Source organism: Erythrolamprus reginae, chromosome 1 (genome assembly GCF_031021105.1).
Source record: "Erythrolamprus reginae isolate rEryReg1 chromosome 1, rEryReg1.hap1, whole genome shotgun sequence".
NCBI lineage: Eukaryota > Metazoa > Chordata > Lepidosauria > Squamata > Dipsadidae > Erythrolamprus > Erythrolamprus reginae.
In genome coordinates this window covers 218,265,478-218,289,203 of record NC_091950.1, presented here as the reverse complement: position 1 = coordinate 218,289,203, position 23,726 = coordinate 218,265,478, and the positions used below count along the sequence as shown (strand labels likewise).

Below are 23,726 nucleotides of genomic sequence, written 5' to 3'. Positions count from 1 at the left end.
GGTATGGGAACCTGGGGGCAGGCTGCTCGTGGGGAACCCCACAGCAATTCCTTGTTCCGGCCCCTGAGTTCAACCTGTACAGCTGGTGACAGACAGTGTCAGGGCCCTGGTCTCAGACTGCTGCTGCTACAGGTCTGTAATCAGCAACGCCCCTCTGGTCCAGGACTTGCTCCTGGAGGATGAGGCAGACCTGGCATGTATAATCGAGACCTGACTGGACCATGAGGGGGATGTTCTCTTCTCAGAGATGTGCCCAGACAGGTTTTAGGGGCTACATCAGCCGCAACACCAGGGAAGGGGTGGAGGAGTGTTGATTATTATTCAGAAGACTCTTAGTCCTAGCAGGATTTCTGCACCTGAGATCATTGGATCTGAGTCTCCCCTCTTGAAATTGGGCCTAGGGGTGCAGGCCGGCTTGCTGCTAACCTATCTGCCTCCCAGCTGCATTGCAACAGCCCTGTCTGTGCTGCTCGAGGTGGTAGCTGAGTTAGCGGTGGAGTTCCCCAGGTTGAGGTACACCCATATAATTCCAACTCTTCGCGAGCTGCATTGGCTACCAGACGGTCTCTGGACACAATTCAAGGAGTTGGTTATCACCTTTATAACCCTACATTGGGATCAGACTATTTACAGGACTGCCTTCTACCTCATACCTCTCAGCGACCAATAAGGGTCCACAGGGCTGGCCTTCTCAAGGTCCCATCTGCCAAACAATGTTGGCTGATGGGGCTGAGGGGAAGGGCCTTCTCTGTGGTCGCTCCAACCCTTTGTAATCAACTGTCTCCGGAGATCCATATTATCCCCACCCTACTGGTCTTCCAGAAAGCATTAAGACCTAGCTTTTCCAGGTCTTGACCTGGGAATAAGAATGATTGATAATATGCATAGTTTTTTAAGGGTCAGTAATATATTTTATATTGTTTTAATGTTATTACATTTTATATTGTTTTTAATAATTGTGATTATTGTGAGCCACCCATTGGAATTGGGCAGCATATAAATGTCACAAACAAACAAATAAACAAGCAAACAAATAGCAACTGGGTGCTCCATGGTGATACTGATGACAGTTCATATCCAGATAAAAAAAGCCAGTAAGCAGGGGTGAGTTCCTCTGGTTCGGACCAGATCTTCCAAACTGGTAGCAGCCTGCTGGTAAAGGTCAGTGCTGGTCTATGGGTGCCATTTTTTTTAAATTTCTAGCAATTTTTACCCTGTTTGGATGGCTTCTCCTCTTTGCTGCTTGAAAAAGGTCCCTGGGTTAATACTGACCTTTATTTCTTTGCCCAAAGCACAGCTGATCAGCTTCTCAGCTATGTTTTGGGCTGAAACCTACTACTGAGCATGTACTCAGTACATGCTCAGTATGTATCGCGATGCAAACTGGTGCTGAAGTTAGGTGGAACCTACCCCTGCCAGGAAGCCTGATCAAGAAGAATCCTACTGCGTCCGATCTCCCACATGCATCTGCTGTTTACGCTTCAAAACCAATAGTAACACAAGGCTTAATGAGGACCCAGATTGTTGGAGACAATATGCTGGTTCTGTAAACCACTTAGAGAGGGCTGTAAAAGCACTATGAAGCTTTTATAAGTCTAAATGCTATTGCTATAATGCTATTGCTATTAATGTGATTATAATATATTATAATTAGAATTCTTTATTGGCCAAGAGTGATTAGACACACGAGGTATTTATCTCTAATGCATAAGCTCTCAATGTATATATAGCAATAGTGACAGATCATATAACAACAACAACAACAACAATAATATAAAGTAATAAAACAGATGGATGACAAATGGATGGAAAGCCAAAGCTTTCCATGGACAGCACTTGAAAAAGATTGAAGGAAAATGTGATAGCAACCTGACATGGTATGGTTTAAGAGGGGAATCATCAAGAAGGAAACAAAGTTTTCATATTGGCTGCTCAAGAACAAGCACTACAAACTAATGCCATGAAAGTGAAGATACAAAAATCCATTGACAATCCAAACTGCTGACTTTGCAATGACAAAGTTGAAACTGTTTTACATTTAATGCAATGCAGCAAAATTTACTGAGTTTGTTAAATTAATCCACTGATCATTATGCAAAAAATACGACTTACCTAAAAAATCATAGGACCATAAAATGGCAAAAGTCATTGAAAATGAGAAGGTGAAGGTCATGTGGGACTTTCAAATACAAAAGGGTCATCATTTGGAACACAATATGCCAGATATCATAGTTGTCGAACTGCAGAACTGCAAAAAATTGCATTACTTGGAACATCATTTATTCTAAGAAGATTCTTGATTGATACCTGGGCAGCAACCTGTATCAACCATGGCACCAGTCAATGATATTTGTGACACATTTTAGTGAATAAAAGAGATAATAACAATATAAAATATAATATATATATATATATGATTTCATAAAAATTAGTGGGTACTTATCTTAAGAAAAGAATGGAGTGGCACTAGAAGTTCATGAATTGAAAACTTACAGAGAAAAAGCATTCTTTATTTTAGTTAACACAGATGGATTTGCAATGCTTTGCATTCAGGCATTTTATTTTGTGATAGTGGTTCTAGCTTAAACATAAAAAAGAAAAATATGTTATGATGTTCAAAAGAAAAGTTATTTGATGAAACAAATAATGTTCTAAAGTTGATAAAAGCATTTGATGGAGTACTGGTTGGGAAAGTTTATTCCCTGGATGAACCTTTGAATGTTATTTTAGAATGAATAGCCAATATAAACATTGGGGGGTTTTGTGCTTGAAAAGAGCTGAAACATGAAATTGAATAATAAAGAAAAGAGTGGTCTGTAGTATTTTTTACTGTACATGAGGGTTTGATTCAGCTCATGATGGTTAAATATATTTCCCCCCTGAATTCTGGGTAGAATTCTTTCACAATTATTTTAAACTATAGAAATCAAATGTATTTCAATGGCCATTCGATAAACTGATCTAACAGACAAATAATTTTTGGAACAACATTTATTTGTTTGTTTGTTTGTTTGTTTGTTTGTTTGTTTGTTGATTGATTGATTGATTGATTGATTGATTGATTGATTGACTGACTGACTGACTGACTTACTTACTTACTTATTTTGTCCAATACAAATTGAAAGTTAAAGATAATAAAAACATGTAGTAGTAAATATCAGGGAAAGGATAGAAGAAAAGATATGAGAATAGAATACGTCAATGAAGAATAGAGGAATAGATATATGAATGGAAGAAAAGATATATAAAATACATTCCTTTTGTTGGTTTTAAATGCCTGCAGAGTTTGTTAATTATAGTGAAAATCTATAAAAACATATATTACAAAAGACCAAATGATGTTGTTTCTTGCAGGAAATTGTACCATTCCTCCAAAAATAAGAAAACTAAAAGGAGTTCTTTTTAATTCTCAAAATCCTTTTGCCACAGTTCCAGAGATTCTGATGTTAAAAGTAAGTAAATGTATCATTTTGATGTGAAAAATTCCAATGATAACATGAATGTGCATGTTTACTGTAACAACTTTTTGAAGGTCAGCTGGCTGCTTTTTTGTAGAATAGAGAAATGAACAGAGAAGTGTACCCTACCTGCTGCTTCTCTGCTCCAAATTTTTCTCTCTCCTTCTTTCTTCATCTGTGCACTCATGTACTGAATGCAGTTATGAGCGGAACTGAAAAGGGGCTGAACTTTCTTTTCAGAGCAAGAAGAAACTAGTTTTCACCTTATATTTTATCAGGGCCAGTTCTAGTTATAAGGTGCTAGATAAAATCATATTCTGATGCTCCCTACTTTTTGGCTCATGTTCCAGTTTTGTTAGGAATTTTAAAAAGCATCATTGTGATATATAGATCGCCATGTAGGTATACTGGTTTACAAATATGCTTAGTATTTTCCTGGCAAACCTTGTCTTCCTCCGGTAATATCAGCTTTCTAAGGTCCCTAGCTATAATACTATTTTTTTCATAACTTGCAACATTTAGAAACATAGAAACATTTGGTTAGTGTGTTTCATAAATACAGTATAAAGAGTCTGATAGAGTCACTTATTTATAATTGTGTCTGATATCTACAATATGTTTTGCAAAGTATCTCCATCTATGGATATATGTTTATCCCAGGCATGTTTAAATTCAGTTACTGTGGTAAATCCACAGTAACTGAATTTAAACATGCCTGGGATAAACATATATCCATCCTAAGATAAAATACAGAAAATAGTATAAGAGCAGACTAGATGGATCATGAGGTCTTTTTCTGCCGTCAGTCTTCTATGTTTCTATGCCACTTCCTTTCTTCCAAAGAAAGCTGCTAAAGAGTCATCTCTAATCATATCCATAATATTTTAGTTTCAATCATGTTGGACCACAGAGTTGCCCTAGTCACATCTGGTTCCATTGAATTGATATATCCAAAGCAACAAGGAAAGCTTATATTTTATACTCATATTATGTATTTTGGAAGTATCTTCAATTTTAGTATCCTCTCAATACTAGGCCTTATTTGCCTAGATCTAGATACTAATCCTGATTATATGCAAAAGCTTGCATCATTGTCATGAAATAGTATTTCCCTTCAATATTGGCTTGGTTTCTTTCATTGCCTTTTATTATTTATTTGTGATTAATTTTGTTTCTGTTTTGATTGTTTAAAGCTAACCCATCTGCAAAACCTAACATCACTCCTTTGTGATTTCGAGAGCATTAGATGGTTGCAGCAAACATGCCAGCTCCCTGATATTAGTTTTGCTGAGTTATGCAGTCAAAGTGAATTCCACAAGAAACTTCTTCGCAGTAGAAACCAAAGTGATCATGCAGTGACTAATTTAATTAGCCACAGAACACTCTCCCAACAATTTCAGGAAATAATTGTTGGGAATCCCCAAAAGCTTCTGCAACAAATTAAGTGGTAAGATTCTTTGCATATAATCTGTTGTAAGTATCTATTTGAGAGGGCCAATACTTAACTCCTTTTCTTTTCTTCAAAAAGGTTACAAGAAAATGTCCCTCAACTTAAATATTTTCATGATAATTCTAAGTATATTTCTTCCTGGACTTCTATAATGAATATCTCTAAGACTACACCACATTCCAGAAAACAAGGTAATCTTTGCTTTTAGCAATTATGTATGGATATATTTATCTTTATTACAGTTTTCTGCCCATTTCCTTTAACATTTTAAAATAATGTTTTTGGAGAACTTAGATTGAAATAAATGTGATAAGATAGGCAGGTGGATTAAATATTATAATTTTTGTTTGCTGATTTATAACCAGAAACACATTCTACCTTTTAATCTTGAATGACTGTAGTGGGTAGTGGAGGGGGAATCAGTAACAAAATGACAGCATTTGAAAGATAGTTGTTGTTGTTTTTAAATGGTAGGGGTTGTAAATGTTAGGTTTATAGGTGAGATTCCACAAACTCCATCACTAAAAATTGCCAGGGTTTGCTGAGAGGACAAAGAGAATAGGCCTGGAAGTGCCTTGGGTTACCAACCTCTAATCAGAGGTGAAAAATTATAAAGTGTGGGCTAAAAATCAATTGAGGGCAGGAAAGACCATCTTTCCTGTACAATATTGCATAAAGTAATAATCAGAATGACACATCATTTAATGACCATTCAAAGTTACAACAGACACCCTCCCCCCCAAAAACCCCAGCCTGTTTGAAATCCTGTTTCAAAGTTATTAATTATATGAACCAACCTGATCATTTACTCTTAAAAATTACCAATTAGGTTCTGTACAATTTTTAATCTTGCAGAGATGCTGCATGATGCCTACATATCTATTCCCTCCTTCCATCTTGCCCTGCTGGATCTCCAAAGGCACTGGGTCAGCTTTGTTCCCCCACCATATTCCAAATGCTCCTCTTCCACCAGTAAAGGACAGGAATGCTACTGGAATGCTCCAGCAGTGGTGGCATGAGCGTGCACCCTTTAGTTTCCTACACATGCGCAGAGTCATGTCCGAAGCAGAGCGCTGGAGCCCCAGATCCAAAGTGCCCAGGCCATGGCCCACAGCACCCTCGGTGCCCGCCCCTCTCCAGACCTCAACCCCACTTTCCCCCGGCCCTCCTGCTGCCTGCGACCAGCCAAGGACAGCCCGGGCTCCAGCAGTGCCTCGCTGGTGCCCTCCATGGACTCCGTCAGCTCCTTGGCGGGTGAGTGTGGCTGGTGGCAGGCTCCACATGTGGTGCCTGGCCATCTGCTACATTGGCCACCTCTCTGAGTTGCTTCTTGGGCTGGCTCAGCCAGGAGATGTACCTACTGCCCCACCTGCTCAAGCCGCCCTGTTCCCACTCTGGCTGTGGGCGCGTCTCCTGGCTGAGCAGCTCAGAGAGGTGGCCGATGTAGTGGATGGCCAGATGTCATATGTGGAGATTCTCACACTGGCTCAGCCAGGAGACACGCCCACCGCCCCACCTGCTTGAGCCACCCTGCCACAGCCAGAGCAGGAGGGGGCAGTTTGAGCAAGTATAAAAACCTTTGTAGAAAGAATTGACTGGAGCCAGAACTGTCACACACTCATTCCCAATAAGATATGAACCGAGACCAACTTGTTTAAAAAGGTCAATAGATGTTGAAACATCGGATTCCTTCCCCAACCCCAGTAGAGTCTTAGCCACCTCGCCGCCCCGCTTGCTTGAGCCACCCCACTTCCACTTAGGCTGCGTCGGGGTGGCTTGAGCATGTGGTGCCTGGCCATCCACTACATCAGCCACCTCTACGAGCTGCTCGGCCAGGAGACACGAACCGCCAACCCATCTGCTCGAGCCGCCCTGCCGCAGCCAGAGTGAGAGTGGGGCGGCTCAAGCAGGTGAGGCGGCGGGTACATCTCCTGGCTAAGCCAGCCTGAAAAGCAGCTCGGAGAGGTGGCTAATGTAGCAGATGGTCAGGTGTTGCATACAGAGCTCCTTGCACTGGCTGGCATTCTGCTGCTGCCCACCACCAGCCGCACCCATCCGCCAGGCCCGCCCTGGAGGATTTTTTCCTCCTGACTGTTCCCAGCTGGGACTGCTGGCTGGACTCATAAGGAGCAGTGGCACAGGCGCCTCATAGCTGCCGGACAAGTGCCGCGTTCCCTGGGCCCACCTAGCAGGGGGCCCTGTTGCTGCTGGTTGGGGCAGCAAGATTTGGTTTCTGCATATGCACAGCAGAATCTCGTGTGCATGGCGCATGCACAGCTGGCAGTGATGGAGCTGTGTGCGCCGCTCCATTTCAGCCCATGGAACAGCGTCCCATGCCATTCTGCCTCTTACCCACCCCTGTCTTCCACCTCTTACAATTCTTATCTTTTGAAGGTTAGCAGGCTGGCAAGGAGAAAGCCACATGGAAAGACTCCAGCAGACTCCTTTTCAGCCTGTTGTGAAACCTGAGCTGCTGCTCTGAAATAGCTTCATTGTTTTCAGTGTCAGCACAACTGTTTTATCCAGCATGAGAAGGAAATGTTTGTGCTTTTTGAAGTACAGTAAATCAGCAAAGCAGCTTCTTTCTTTCATAGGGTAGTGCACTATACTGGCATTGACAGAGGTAAGGATTATAATTCACCAAAAATCCTGTTGCATTACACTGGCATTTGGGGAGTTAATGGAATACTTAGCTCCCCAAATGCCAGCATAACAAAATGAGGCTTTTGGTCCTTTAGAGTCCTTAGCTCCCTGGACACCAAAGTAATGCAACAGAGCTAAGGATTATAATGAACCAAAAGCCCTGCTGCAAATGCCAAGTAATAAGTGGTGAGAAGGAAATTATTTAAAAAATTAGGTTTTTTAGAGGCTTCCAAGAACGTGATCCAGGAATTAGAGTTGGAGTAAAATGCAGTGTCTCAGGTGGTTAGTGGTGTTTCTCCAAACTTCTAGTAATGTTCTTGGATGTTTACTGAGCTGGGTTATTTGATGGATGGGGTAGAGAGGATTTGAAGATGTAAAAAAAACCCTGTAAAAACATACATGGTTTAGGACCAAACTACCTGCAAGAAATTCTACTCCCATATTTTCTGTATTTGTAAATGTTGATTGTGCCCTGGATATGTTTCAGCATTTTTGTTGGAAGAAAAGAAAGTCTCCTCTTCAGAGATATAAAGCCACACCCTTATATCAATTTGGAATAACAGTGAACAGTGCAATCATTTGTGAAAAGTTAAAAATAGCCAAAGTAAGCAACAGTCTGAAAATGTTGTTTACTTACATAATTTATTTAAACTTCAGAAAAATATTTGAAAAAGCAGATCACAGCCTACTTTTTTACCAGATAGAAATATGTGGGTTAGACTGCATCACCAATAGGTGGAATTGCAACTGGCAGACCAACAGCATTTCATAAACTTCTTAAAACCCACCTTTGCCGTCAGGCATGGAGGAACTGAGACATCCCCCCTTGCCTATGTAGTTTTATGTATGGTATGTTTGTGTTTATGTTTTTTAAATAATGGGGCTTTTAGACTTTTTAATGTTAAATTGTTATTTTAGACTTTTGATATTAGATTTGTTATTGTATATTGTTTTATCACTTCTGTGAGCCGCCCCGAGTCTGCGGAGAGGGGCGGCATACAAATCTAATTAATAATAATAATAATAATAATAATAATAATAATAATAATAAGCAATCATCTATGGAACTACATCTACATGGAGGGAAGTATGCAGTGGGGTACCTCAGGATTTTAGGCCCAGTACTCTTCAACATCTTTCTAAATGATTTAGATGAAGCAACAGAAGGAGAATCCATAAAATTTACAGATAAAACCTAGCAAAGAGGAATAGCTAACACTTTAGAAGACAGATTCAATATAGAGAAGGATCTTGACAGAGTGGAGCATTGGGCCCTATCCAATAAAATGCAAATCAGTTTTGAGAAAAGTAAAGTCTTGCACCTAAGCAGGAAAAATAAAACGCACAAGTATAGTATGGGTGGTACCTGGTTCAACAGTAATAACTGGGAGGGATTTAGCTGTCCTAATGGCTTACCATTTAAGTATGAGCCAACAATATGCTGCTGGTAACCCAATGCAGTTCTAGGAGGTATCAACAGGGGGATAGTATCTCTTTGATACAGCACTAGTGAGGCCATATTTGGAATACTGTGCTCAATTCTTGTCATCACAATATAAAAAAGATGCCAAGGTCCTTAAAAAAAGTACAGAGAGAAGCAACAAAGATGATAACAAGTCTTGTGTCTGAGTGATACGATGAATGGTTAAGGGAATTAGGTATGTCTAATCTAGTAAAGTGAAGTACTAGGGTGTGACATGATAGCATCTTCCTATACTTGGGGGGGGGCGCTATCACAGGGAAGAGGAGGTTAATCTCTTCTCCAAAGTATCAGAGGCAGGACAAGCCTCCAGAATTTGTGGTTGCTTTGTTACTGGAAGTTTTCAAGAAGAGATTGGGTAACCAGTTGTCAGGAATGGTATAAGGTCTCCTGATTGAGCAGAAGGTCGTAGTAGAAGGTCCCTTCCAATCCCATTTTTCTATGAAATGCTTACAAATCTGATGAACATAACATGATGCTTTTAAGGTCACTCTGAAGTAAGATCAAACAAATAACTGAGCTAACAATCTATTGTGTAAATAGCCACAGTCAGTAATGGGCAGCCAAAATTTTTACTGCCACACTGTCGGTGTAGCTTATTTCGTGGGTGTGGCTTAGTGGTCATGTGACTGGGTGGGAGTAGCTTGCTGGCCATGTGACCAGGTGGGAGTGGCTTGAATGATCATCATCGTTCAAGTGAACTGTTAAGTCCTCGACTTACAACCTCACCAGTGTCGCTCGCTGGGGTGACAATTTGCTCCGTATTTCTCGCACTCTACTTCTTGGGTTGCCCCCCATCTCTGGCTGGGTAGCTAGGTGAACAGGTGCTGATTATCTTTTGAGAAAAGATGGGGGAGGAAAAGGACCCCTCCGCAACTCCTGCTGCTGCTGGTCTCCCTGCCGCTTTCCAAGGAGGAGGACAGGAGGGGGGGGGGGTTAAAAATATTGGAAAGCCGAGGAAGAGTCACAAGATTATTATTGTCGCATGATGACTTTTCATCTCAGTTGTGGGCGGAGTGAGGGCTTTGCAAGGGGAAAAAGACCACAGTCCAGACTGCTTGTCTCGACTCTCTTTTTCCCCCACTGCTGCTGCTGCTGCATGCTCCTTGCTTTTTTCCTCTTTCCTCCTTTCTGGCCTCAGGACGTGGCCGCATCAGGCTGGAGGGGAGCTGGGCAGGAGAGAAAGAAGCTTGTCTGAGGCCAAGAAGGAGGAAAGAGGAAAAAAGCAAGGTGCATGAAGCAGCAGCAGCAGGAGAAAGAGAGAGAGCCAAGCCAAGAATGGTAATCCAGGAAGTGACTGCCACCGGTCAGCTGGAGCTGTGCATGCAGCTTCATTTCTGCCAGTAGAACTGTGTTTCACCCCATCCTGCCTGCTGCCACAGTGTTCCAACAAATTCTGCAAACAATAGATGGTATGGCTATGTGGTGTCATATCTCTCTTCTCAAATTGCCTTTCCACAAAGCTGGCCATATGCAGTTCCTTCCATCTATATTCATAGGATCATCTGAATGCCCTTTTTGAACCTGCTCTGATGTCTCTGAATCCTTCTTAAATTGTCATACCTCAAACTGGACATCAAAGTCCAGGTGAGGTCTAACTGAATCAGATAATAAATTTTAATATATAATTTGAATATAATAATATTTATTTAAAATGCTTCATTCTCCAAAACTGGAAATTTTACTTATTGATGCAAATAAATTTGCCTTTTTGAAGTCAAAACAAACTGTTGACATATCATTTTGCAGTCAATTGAAATTATGGGACTAGTACAGCCTTAAAAACAAAGTTGGTTAGATGACTTTGGGCCAGTCATCTAGGCAAACCATTTACTGTACTAAAACGATGCCCAAAAACCTGCATGGACTTGTTAGTATAGTCACCAGGAGTCAAGACTGATTTGAGGGCAAGGTCCCCTCCACATCCCACTCTTAAAGAACTGGCCAAATGAAATCAATTGCTATTCTAGAGAGATTTAAATGAGCTGTCCATATCTATTCTGAAAATGAAGTTATTGACTAATATATTGTCTGCGTTAATAGAGATTCCTCAACTTGTTGATGAGAAAATAACAATGAAGTTTTGAATATTACTTAATTATTACAGCAATACTGGTACATAAAAAATACTGATCACCAAACATATTCAGTTCATATGATTTAACCAAGAAGGGAAATTAAAATTATATTTTTTTAAAAAAATATTTCATTCAGTTGGTTCATGAGGTCTTTGTGTAGGCGTGCCGGCTTCTTTTTATATTTCATGTTTTCATTTTTCATCAGAATTGTGTTGTCCTGGGCTTTTATGATCGTGTTTTTCAGAGTCTTCCAAGCTTCTTGTGTAGTCTTACCCTTTAGGACTTCCATCCAGGGGATTTTTCCCAGGTTATCTCTGAATTTCTTAAGCTTCTGAAATGAAAAAGTGAGATGAAATTGAAAAAGTATGAAAATAGCCCTTTTTAAAATAAACAGATATTATTTATTTTAAATATATACTACCTAAATGTGAGTACCAAATAACTGAAAATGTATGTGGATCAAGTTTCTCTTTGAAATAAAAATATAAATTAATTGTAAATAGGGGTATAAATGTTGAATATTTTCTTATTCACTTTTTTAGTTTGTAGCATAAAGCATTTTTGTTTTAAAAACCATGTTTTAAGTGTTCTGTTTATAGTATTTTTGAAAGCTGGAGTAAAAAAGGCTTTTTAATTTAAACATTTGGTCTGCAATATTTTAAAGATATGATCATAGATCTGTTCCGAAATGCTGATGGCCTCAAGAATGATCTCAGAAATATTGTAGGATTGTCTACCCAAAGTATCAGTGCTTTCACAGAAATGCCTCTTTCAGAAAACAAAACACAGGCAAGTACTATATCTTGGGATTAATAACTATAAGATTACATGACTTTTCAGAGATTATATCATACATGCTCATGTGTGTAAAAAATCAGATGTGACTGAACAATTGATATCAGTGGGTAACTCATCTTTTTCACTGATGTATCTGTTAAATAACGTAGATACCCTTCTAAATTAAATCATAATATTACAGCCTATGATGCTACTGATATAAAGACTGATATTGAAAGGGTCATTAAAAATAAACTGGCTAAATATCAGATAATATCCCAAACTGACAGCTATACATAGAGAAAAAGCAAGGCCTTCCAGAAGATTTAATCCTGCTTTTCATATTTTTTATATATCTGTTTAAATAAGGTTTATAAAAAGCTACACTACCTTAAATGTGGGTTGAGTAATATGTTTCTGATTTTACTTTAGAAAAGTATACAGAGTAGGTTTAACAACTGGCATCTATCTGCTGCTTTGTTAAGTGGTCTAGATCAGTGAATTTAAAGAGAGCTTTAACCTTGTTAAAGAGACACTAGTATTTATCACTCTGCTTTTTTTCATTCCAATACAGCTGATATTTCAAATACTGCAACTAGAATCCTGTGATACTGAAACTGGTGATGCTAAGCTGGAAATTATAGCAAAACAATTTTGCAACTTCTCCCTTGCAGAAAGGGCTTACAAGTCTTATCTTTTGGGGGTCACATTTCTACGTTACTTAGATGTCTACAAATTCATCTATAAGGTTTGTTTCATATGTTTGATTTTGTTTGTGTTAGATTTGCCTCCCTTCAAGCTCTAGGAAAGAAAGACCCAGACTCCATGATGGAAAGGTTCTTTTACTGAATAAGAACTGATAGCAACCAGTTGAAGATCTGCATAAAATATATATGGAAAGTAATCCCAAATACCTCCCCTCAAAGCCCCGGGCTGGCCATCAGATCCCAGTCCCCCCCAGATGTCATATGGGCATGTCTTCAGATGAAGTCTTCATATCTAGTCTGCAGAAACCATTGAGTCCTGATCATAGATCACCCTGAATGGGGTAAAACCCATACTGCTATGAACAGAATTATTATAAGCAACCTCAGGAAAAGGTAGTAGGTCAGCCCAATTATCTTGTTCGTAATTTACATAACATCTGAGGTATTTCTCCAGGACTTAGTTTGTTCACATGCCCCATTCATTTGGAGATGATAGGTGGATCGTAAGCCCTGGGTGGAGCCTAACAAGTTAAGGAACTCTTTCCAAAACTGGGAGGTGAATTGGAACCCCCTGTTCCAGATTATCCATTCAGGGAAACTGTGTAACCTGTACATGCAGGGCCGCCGATAGGCCGGTACTACTGGTAGTGGCGTCAGGGGCCCGGCCAAATTGACAAATGGGGTCGGGGGGGCGGATGGTTTTGCGCAGTACCAGCCCTCTCTTGAAGCACACGGCGAAGGTAGGAGCCCCTTCGGGGTGGCGGCGCTGGGGAACGAGGCTTGGGCAGCCGGGGAGTTCCCTGTAGCTGTAGGCTGTGCACACCTTAGCCAGCGCACCCCAAACCCCCCGGCCCCGCACACCCTTTTCCAAGGGCGCGCACGCCGCAGCCGCCCCAAGCCCCCCGCGCCCCTAGCCCCCTTGCGCCCCTGGCTACTCACCGCTGCCCCCCGCATGCCCGCCTGCCCACCCAATCCGCCTCTCTTTCTCCTCCACCGGCCAAGGTTTTTCTTGCCGAAAAAAAAAGAAAAAGAAAGAAAACCTTTGCCGGCTTTTTCCCCCCTTAATTTGAATGTTCCAGGCGGGCTGGCAGGGACATTGAAAATCACTTTCGCCAGCGTCAAGAGAATGAGAGAGAGTGAGAGCGACAGAGCAAGATAGAGAGAAAGTGAGAAAGAGAGAGAGAGAAAGAGGGGGGAGAGAAAGAGATAGCAAGAGAGAGAGAACGAGAGAGAGAAAGAGTGAGAGAAAGAAAACAAGAGAGAGAAAGTGAGAAAGAGAGAGAGAGCAAGAGGGGGAGAGATAGAGAAAGAGGGGGAGAGAGAAAGAGAAAGAAAGAAAGAAAAAGAGAGAGAGATGAGAGAGGAAGGAAGAGAGTGAGAGAGAGGAAGAAAGCAAGATAGAGAAAGAGAGAGAGAAAGAGATGAGAGATGAGAGAGGAAGGGAGTGAGAGAGAGGAAGAAAGCAAGAGAGAGAAAGAGAGAAAGAAAGAGATGAGAGAGGAAGGAAGAGAGTGAGAGAGAGGAAGAAAGCAAGAGAGAGAAAGAGAAAGAAAGAGAGAGATGAGAGGAAGGAAGAGAGAGAGTGAGAGGAAGAAAGAGAGAGAGAGAAGAGTGGAAGGAAGAGAGAGAGAAAGAGAAAGAGAGAGAGAGATGAGAGGAAGGAAGAGAGAGAGTGAGAGGAAGAAAGAGAGAGAAGAGTGGAAGAGAGAGAGAGAGAGAGAAATGATAGAATAAAGGGGAGAAAAAAGAGAAATGAGAAAATGATTGAGGCAGAGAATGACAGGAAAGAGAGAGGTGACTCTTGATTTAAAGCATATGGTAAAAGCACTTAAATAATAACAGAAAAAAACACCAGCCCTCACCTGTTTTTATTAATAGTTTTGCTGGTTGTTTTAGTTTTAATAGTAATGGATTTTGGCTTTTTTTAATTATTAATTTCTTTTAATAAAAAAGAAGGGATATATTTATATATTTATATATTTATATATTTATATATTTATATATTTATATATTTATATATTTATATATTTATATATTTATATATTTATATATTTATATATTTATATATTTATATATTTATATATTTATATATTTATATATTTATATATTTATATATTTATATATTTATATATTTATATATTTATATATTTAATTTATATATTTAATTTATATATTTAATTGTTTATATGTTTATATGTTTATATGTTTATATGTTTATATGTTTATATGTTTATATGTTTATATGTTTATATGTTTATATGTTTATATGTTTATATGTTTATATGTTTATATGTTTATATGTTTATATGTTTATATGTTTATATGTTTATATGTTTATATGTTTATATGTTTATATGTTTATATATATATGCCGCCCAGTCCCAAGTTTTTCCTTATTTCCAGATTGCATTTCCTCTTGGTGAGGTTGCTTCTTGTACTACCTTCAGGTGGCATGGAGAATAAATAGATGCCATCTGCTCTGTGGCAGCCCTTTAAAGATTGGGAAACTACTATTATATTCCCCCTCAGTTTTCTATTTGTTGAGCTAAACATACTCATTCTCTTAGCCCTTGTTCATAGGATTTAGCCTCTAGGCCAAGGGTGTCAAACTCAATTTCATTGAGGGCCACATCAGGGCTGTGTTTGACCTCAGAGGGCCGGGGGAGGGGTTGCCCAGGGTGTGTGGCCATGGTGGGCATGGCACGGGATTTGGGGGCAGTAGTTTTAAAATGGCGGGGGGGAGGCAGACACTTAGGTTGTATGGGGCCCCAAAATTCCTGATGGCGGCCCTGTGTACATGTGCTAAATAAATAGTTTGGCTAACATCTTTGCTGACTGAAACTGTCACTTTTAAAGTGTGTGTGTGTGTGTGTGTGTGTTTGCATGCCTTTCCCTCCCTGCTGGTTTTCTCCCACTTTTTAAAGTTACCCCCACCATGTATCCAGCACAGGTTTCTCTCACTTTTAAAGTGTGTGTGTGTGTGTGTGTGTGTGTTTGCATGCCTTTCCCTCCCTGCTGTTTTTTTCTCATTTTTAAAGTCACCCCAACCACGTATCCAGCGCAGGTTTCTCTCACTTTTAAAGTGTGTGTGAGTGTGTGTGTTTCCCTCCCCACTGGTTTTCTCTTGCTTTTAAAGTCACGCCCAACCATGGGCAGTCTCTTTCTCCCCATGCCCTCAACCTACCCTACCCTATGTCATTTTGGCTCTCCTCCAGAAGAAACCTTGGAAAGGGGGAAGGAGAAAAGAGGAAGAGGCACGCATTTGAGCTGGTCAGAACCGGGGGGGGGGACACACCCTTAAAGCTAAGGCTTGAGAGGCTATATAGCTTTAGCACATGCATGCTCATGCACATTCTGCAACAGAGTGTTTTCCCCTGGTTTTGACAAGCTCTAATGTGAGATTTCTCCTCCTCCTCTCTTCTCCTTCCCCCTTTCCAAGTTTTTTTTCTGGAGGAGAGCCAAAATGAAATAGTGGGATGGGTGGGGACAAAGAGACCGAGAAATCCTGTGCTGGATCCATGGTCAGGCATGACTTTAAAAGTGAGAGAAAACCAATGGGGAGGGAAAGGCATGCACACACACACAACACACACTTTAAAAGTCAGAGAAACCTGCACTGGATACATGGTGGGGGTGACTTTAAAAGTGGGAGAAAACCAGCAGAGAGGGAAAGACATGCAAACACACACAGAGCCACCCAGGCAAAGCCATTCCAAATGGTACATTCATTCAAATGAGACAAGAACCATTCATCTGTTTTTAATGCTTTTATAAGCTGAGAGTTTAAATCAGTTGAAAGGTCCAGGTCCACCTTTCTTTGGGATCTGGTAACAACTGGAACCACCAGTTGTTTGGAAGGAATCACTGGTTGGATTATTTTCTGCCGCATGCTGTTATACTGAGGAAACCTGGATAAGGCATCAGCCATAAAGTTTTCCCCTCCAGGGAAGTAACAGGGAGAAATTAAATTGCTTAAAGTGTTGTGCCCAGTGGACCTGCTTGGGTGACAACTTTCTAGGGGTTTTCAGTGCCTCAACGTTTTTATGGTCTGCCTACACCTCAAAAGGATGCTTGGCCCCCTCAAGGAAATGTCTCCAGGTTAATAGGGCCCACCGGATGGCAAATGTTTCCTTTTCCCAAATTGCTCACCTCCTCTCGGTTTCCATTAATATGTGGGAGGTGTAAGCATAGAGTTGTAGAGTTCCATCTGCAGTTCGCTTGCAGCAGTACTGCCCTGATCGCCATGTCACTGCCATTGGCTTGGCCCAGCAAAGAGGCATCCATGTCAGGGTGCTTAAGGACTGGCTCAGCTGCAGATTATCATTTGAGATTTTTGAATGCAGCCTGGCATTCCGTGGTTCACTCCAGGGTCCGATTAGGCTTAGGCTTCACCTCCCCTTTTGTTTTAAGAAGGTTTATATTTGGTAGTGCAATCTTGGCAAAAGGGAATGAATTGTTGATAAAAATTGGCAACGCCTAAGAAATTCTCCAGGTGCTTATGGATGCAAGGGGCTGTCCATTCTTTAACTGCCCATGCTTTCTCTGGACCCATTTCAATGCCCTCATGAGATACGTGGTAACCCAAGTAGTCAATTTTATTCTGGTAAAATTCACATCTTGACAATTTAGCATATGCTCCATAGCTATGAGCTTTTTCAAGACTGACTGCACCGGTCTCATGTGTTCTTCCATGGCCTCTGTATAAATGAGAATGTCATCAAGATAAACCAAAAGCCCCTTATAAATGTACTCATGGAACTCTTCATTAATCAGCTGTGTGAACACTGCTAGTGCCCCCTGTAGACCAAATGGGAGCACCTGAAACTGGAAATAACCCAATGGACAATTCCATTAGATTTAATCTGAATTTTCCCCTTATGCAATTGCAGGTGGCAACACATAGTGAACTTTGACAATCACAAAAAGCTAAGCTGATTTAAATCTGATGAAGACTTCCCTAATAGGTCATTGGGAAATCTCAGAGCTATTAGCTAGACTGGGAAGTTGAAAAAACATGTTGGAAGATGCAGTGGTGAATCATTTCCATATTTTTGATTTAAAAATCTTATGGATATGTCCTTGTAATCACCAGGAGCTGGGTTTGACTAAGGAGGACTGTGCTTAATTGCCCCATTCTGCTATATGCTGGCACTGATCTCCCTTCATTTACCTGAGCAGAGATGTTTAGCAGATAGTTAACCACATTTTATCACTAAAGATTTTAAAAGATGGGGATCTAGTAGGTTGTGGTGCTGCCTCCAAGCTTATATCTCTTCAGTGATTGCTTTGGTATAGGGGGGCGTTCTAACTTACCTCGCTGACAGTTCACTTCCTCCCGTACCATGTGGCCATGCCTCATGGCATGTGTATGATTCACGTGTGCGAGCATGTGCAGTGCAAAAATAAAAAAATCTGCCCCCCAAAAAACTGAAAACAAAATGGTGGTGCATGCACAATGCTGGAGACTTGGCTTCTGTACATGCACAGAAGGAACCCCCCCAAAAAAAAAATCTGAAAAAAGAAAGATGGCGCCACCCAAGGACCTGCACCCACTGAACTGGTTCTGTGATATCATTGTGACATCGTCAGCAGTTTGCTACCAGTTTGGGCGAACTGGTTCAAATTGTGAGGAACCCACCTCTGCTTTGGTAATTGACAGAGTGATCAAATCTCTTCACTTCCTCTCTGAAATAATTCCAGAAAGAATGAATTGAGATTCTGTGGAGGTGGTTTTATTCTGACATTTTTGTTTACCTTCCAGGGAAATAAGAATAGTAGGGGGTGGAAACAGAATGTATTTTGAAAAACAATTACACTTGTAATTGTTCCAATCATTTTAAAACAATATCCTGAATAAATTTAGTTTATGATTTTGCTCAAAGCCTTAGTGTTATTATTGCCACTGTTAATTATCGCTGTGCTTCCAAGGCTATAGTTGAATAGTGTGTGTACTCCTTTGTAAAAGTTATTTAAATGTGAGATTCTGTAGAATTCATTGAAATATTTGGAATTATGTAAATATTTAAATTTACATAATTCCTGAAGTAGAGATTGTATTTATCCAGCAGTATGCAGTGCTCAAATTAACATCCCTAAATCTCAATGCAAAATCTGATCTTACTGTGTTTAACTGACAGGGTGGATTTATTCAAAAGGGATATTATTACTTACCAGAAATCTAAAAAGACATTATTAATTTGTTCAGTTGTAACTTAACGTTACTTGATTCACGAGGATGCCTCCACATAGTAATAGACTAGTAAGATCCTCAATGTTCATGTCCTTAAATTCAGAAATTATGAATACTGTACTGTAATTATTGACTTCTTGAACCAGGAATGGTTAACTGTAGATCTAACAAATGATATTGATTTTGAAATGTATGAAGTAGAGTAAAGCATGATGAACTTTGCATGGAGTGGAGAATACAGGAATAATAATAATTCTTCTTGAACTATATCTTCAGACATTTGAATGTTGATCTTTTGAGAATGTGGCCTTGAGAATATAATCTTTTAAGCCCAATTCACTCCAACAAGGTTTAAAGATATTGTAATTTGAGCAAGAGAATTAATTAAACTTAAATGCTTTATTTGGTATCAGTTGAATGAAATATATCACATGTATCTCTTTTAAAAATATGTTTAGTTTGGGTTATGATGTTGCTTTTTGTGGGCTTCTCTAGATGCTTTTCCCTAAGGAATTTCAAATTCCTGTGGATAAGGCATTAGAACTTCTGAAAAACATGAATCACTTGAGAATGCAGCTTGTATCAGATGTCCATCCACTCTTAGATGCAATTCATTCCCTGAAAAAGCTGAGGATGACAAGACATGCACCACTTTCTAAGGTTTGTTTCTAAAATGTATTAATTTTTAGAAGCTAGAATTACAAAACAATAATAAAAAATATGAAAAGTCTAGAAAGAGTTTCATTTGTTGTTTCAAGTCAAATTATCAATGCTAACATATTATGAGAAGGATTCTTATTATGAGACTAGAAGCTGCAATGTCACACTGAAAGAGAACAAATAAATTTCAGCATTTGAGAGAAGAAATACTGTCAATTTCTGTTTCTTTTTTATTTTACACTGTCTGTCTTATTTATTACTCTGTCTCTAAACCACCTAGAGCAGTGATGGGAAACCATTTTGGGTTCACCTGCCAAAGGGGGGAGAGTGCGCATGTTCACCCACACCCATAATTCCATGTGCCTCCCGTATGCAAGTGTGACACCTCCCCACTCCTGCCATGCAATGGCAAATCCATTTTTTGCTCTCCCCAGGCTTCAGAGCCTTTCTAGCAGCCTGGGAAGGACAAAAATGGTCTTCCTCACCCCCTGGACGTCCTCAGGAAACATTCTATTTGCTGACTTCCAGTTGCTGACTTCAAGTTCAGAAATGGGCCATTTCTGGCCTCTGGAGGGCATCTAGGGGGGTGGGGAAGGCCATTTACACCCTCCCCAGGGTCCCAGAAAGGCTCTGCAATGGGTGGGTTCTAAATCTTTTTACTGTGGGCATGGCTTATTTTGTGGATGTGGCTTGATGGTCATATGATGGTGGGCATGGCTTCATAGTCATGTGACTGGGTGGGTGTGGCTTTATGATCATGTGACTGGCTGGGTGTGGCCAACTCAATGTCACTCATGTCAAAGGGTGCCTGGCCCCTCCCCTCCCAGCCATTACTTGTCACACTCAGCCATAACATATCTATAGTTCTCTATACTGTAGATGTACTTTCATGGATCAGGGATGGGTTGCCACCAATGCGGTAGGCAATTGTGCACTGATAGCGGCTGCCAGATTGTTTAATCTTTTTTTCTTTGATTTTTCATATTTTTTGCTTTGTGCACATGCGCAGAAGCAAAATCTTGTGAGAGGATGCTTACACGCACAAGATTTCAGCAATTTTTTGCTTCTGTGCATGCGAGACAATCCAAGCTGCACGTGCAGCGTGCTGGTAGCAACTGATAACAGCAATCCGCCTCTAAAATGAATCACATGTTTTCACCAGGAATGTGATAGGCAACAAAGTTTTAAAGGGCTGTCAGAAAGAAGGAGCAATGTATTTAATGAAAGGGCAATGTATTTAATGTAATGCCCTATCTAACAAAATGAAATTCAATGTAGAGAAAGGTAAAGTCCTATACATAGGTTAAAACCTCAGAATATATATATAAACTGGATGAAATCAGACTTAGTAGCAGTGACTGTGAGAGCTTCTGCTGATGGGCTACTGCCCCTCCACACGAAACCTTTAAGCCTGAGTATTTGGCTTTTGAGACTGACTTGTTTTCCTTCTCTACCTCGGGGATACTACTATTTCTATTTTCAGAGGCTGATTGGAACACGCTGCCCTCCACCCCAGGCACTGGAAACAGAGCCCTTGCCATCTCCACAAGCTAGAAGCAGTACTTAAGGGCAGAGACCACTATGCTCTCCAGCAGGAGTGAGAAAATAAAGGTCCTTTTCTCGGCATTGTGCTGTGAAGTTTAAGACTCACTTGGAAGAGGTGGCAGCCTGGTGCTTGCTGCTATATCTAGCTCAGGGAGAGGCAGCCCGGTGGAGTCGGTCTCTCTTTCTCTTTCTCTTGTTTACACACCCCAGAGAGCTTCTTCCCTCAATGGTTCCTATTCTTACCTCTAGGTGGCTATGCTGACCTTGTCCTTAAAGGCTGCTCCATGCCTTTTGATCTTTCTCAGCAACCCTCTGAAAGGACTGAGCTTGCTACTGAACTTGGAAGCTTAAAGGCTTCTTTTCCACTCAGCCGCTGGCTCAGAGCACCCAAATTTTGGCTTCTGTACATGCATAGAAGGAAAAGAAAACCAGAAAAAATAAAATAAAATAAAAATTATAAAAAGATGGAATCCATCTCTGCTCTGGAACATGGAGAGAAGAAAAAACAGGCCTTCGCCACCCCCTCTGGAGGCTGCTTCCCAACTCCCAGTGGGCCCAGAAAGCCAGTGTACACATGTGCACTGGACCTGACCCAGTGATATGGCACTGCATGCGAGTTGTAGCAAATGTGCCATAGGTTGCATCACAGACGTAAGCAAGATGGCAGCATCATAAACAAACAAAAAACAAACAAATGGAAAAAGTGGGCCCTAAGTGGGGCCTGATGTCATCCTCTGGGAGCTGATAGTGTGATGACGTCACTCGACCTATGGATGACAGCAGCTAATGGAGGGGCCAGTCTACTCAGGAAGGCTAGAGCTGGTCTAGTAAACATAAATGCTTCTGTGGCAGTCCTGAAACAATGAAAACATTGCCAAATTTTAATTCCATGAGAATAAAATATGTTCCAAATTTTGGATGCATTCTGTAAATTACTTGATTTGTTACCATATGATAGCAGTAGCACTTAGATTTATACACCACTTTAGAGTGCTTTACAACCCTCTCTAAGCAGTTTACAGATTCAATATATTGCCCCCAACAATCTGGGTTCTCATTTTACCCACTTCTGAAGGATGGAAGGCTGAGTCAACATCAGCAAGGGATTTTATCCATCCTACACTAAGGAGCTTGAGGGAAAACAGCCAGATTATAAGGTCTTCCTGAATGATGTTAGGGTGGGAGCTTAGGAAGAAACCCATTCCAAGGTTCAATTTATTATCTTTTTTAATTTACTTTCTTTTCTGTCATTATGTCTTCTGTTTATTTTCACAGGCTTTATTTGAGGCTAGCAATCTAACAATAAATAGCAGAATGTTGAAAACTATTTCAAAAACTTTCTGCAACCATGAAATTACTCCATTGTTTTTTGAATCTCTGCTACCTGATTTTGAGGAGCAGAATGTTCACCATTCTTCTGCAGATGAAGATGTTCAACATATTATGAAGAAATATAGTATTCCGTCTGATACTAGTAAGTTTGGCAGTTGAAGCAATATCTAGTGGTATCCTTTCAGCATAACCAAGCAGAAATAAAGTTAGTGAAAGTATGGGATAATCCTTTTTTAATTTCATTACATTGTTTTCAACAGCATAATATAATCAGCCTGTAAAATACAGGTAGTCCTCGACTTACGAGCACATTTGAGCCCAAAATTAATATTGCTGAGTGAGAAATCTGTTGTGAGTTTTGCCCCATTTTACGACTTTGCTTGCCACATTTGATGATGATGATAATAATAATAATAACAATTATTATTATTATTATTATTATTATTATTATTATTATTATTATTTATTAGATTTGTATGCCGCCCTCTCTGGAGACTTGGAGCGTCTCACAACAATAATAAACAGTGTACAAATCCAATATTAAAAACAATTTTAAAAACCTTATAATTAAAATAATCATACAACTCAACCAAACCATACATAAACCGTAATAGCTGGGGTGGGGGGTAATATCAACTTCCCCATGCCTGGCGACATAGGTGGATTTTCAACAGCTTGCGAAAGGCGAGGAGGGTGGGGGCAGTTCTAATCTCTGGAGTTGATTCCAGAGGGCCGGGGCCATCACAGAGAAGGCTCTTCCCATGGGTCCCTCCAGACGGCATTGCTTAGGGACCCAGATAAGGCCAACTCTCTGGGACCTGATCGGCCACTGGGATTTGTGTGGCATTCTGGTCCAATGCCATGTAGGGTTTTATAGGTCATGACCAATTCTTTGAATTGTGACCGGAAACTGATCAGCAGCCAGTGCAGGCCATGGAGTGTTGATGAGACATGAGCATATATAGGAAAGCCCATGATTGCTCTCACAGCCGCATTCTGCACGATCTGAAGTTTCCAAACACTCTTCAAAGGTAGCCCCATGTAGAGAGCGTTGCAGTAGTTGAACCTCGAGGTGATGAGGGCATGAGTGACTGTGAGCAGCGACTTCCTGTCCAAATAGGGCTGCAACTGGTGCACCAGGCGGACCTGGGCAAACACCCTCCTCGCCACAACCAAAAGATGGTTCTCTAATGTTAGCTGTGGATCGAGGAGGACACCCAAGTTGTGGACTCTCTCCGAGGGGGTCAATAATTCCCCCAGCTCAAGGTAATGGATGGACAGATGGAATTGTCTTTGGGAGGCAAAACCCACAGCCACTCCGTCTTGTCAGGGTTGAGATTGAGCCTGTTGATACCCATCCAGACCCTAACAGCCTAAGTGAATCACTGCAGTCGTTAAATTATTAA

General features: G+C 40.6%; 1 protein-coding gene across 1 annotated transcript in view; it reads left to right on the top strand.

Moving 5' to 3' along the window:
- Positions 1-23,726, top strand: part of ABCA12 (ATP binding cassette subfamily A member 12) — a 266,663-nt gene that overhangs the window by 67,090 nt on the left and 175,847 nt on the right. Inside the window, exons 12-18 of the mRNA XM_070732222.1 lie at positions 3,355-3,452; positions 4,652-4,905; positions 4,987-5,099; positions 11,774-11,898; positions 12,461-12,634; positions 19,279-19,443; positions 22,264-22,462. Of these exons, the coding sequence (XP_070588323.1) occupies positions 3,355-3,452; positions 4,652-4,905; positions 4,987-5,099; positions 11,774-11,898; positions 12,461-12,634; positions 19,279-19,443; positions 22,264-22,462 (1,128 nt within the window). The remainder of the gene's footprint in view (positions 1-3,354; positions 3,453-4,651; positions 4,906-4,986; positions 5,100-11,773; positions 11,899-12,460; positions 12,635-19,278; positions 19,444-22,263; positions 22,463-23,726) is intronic.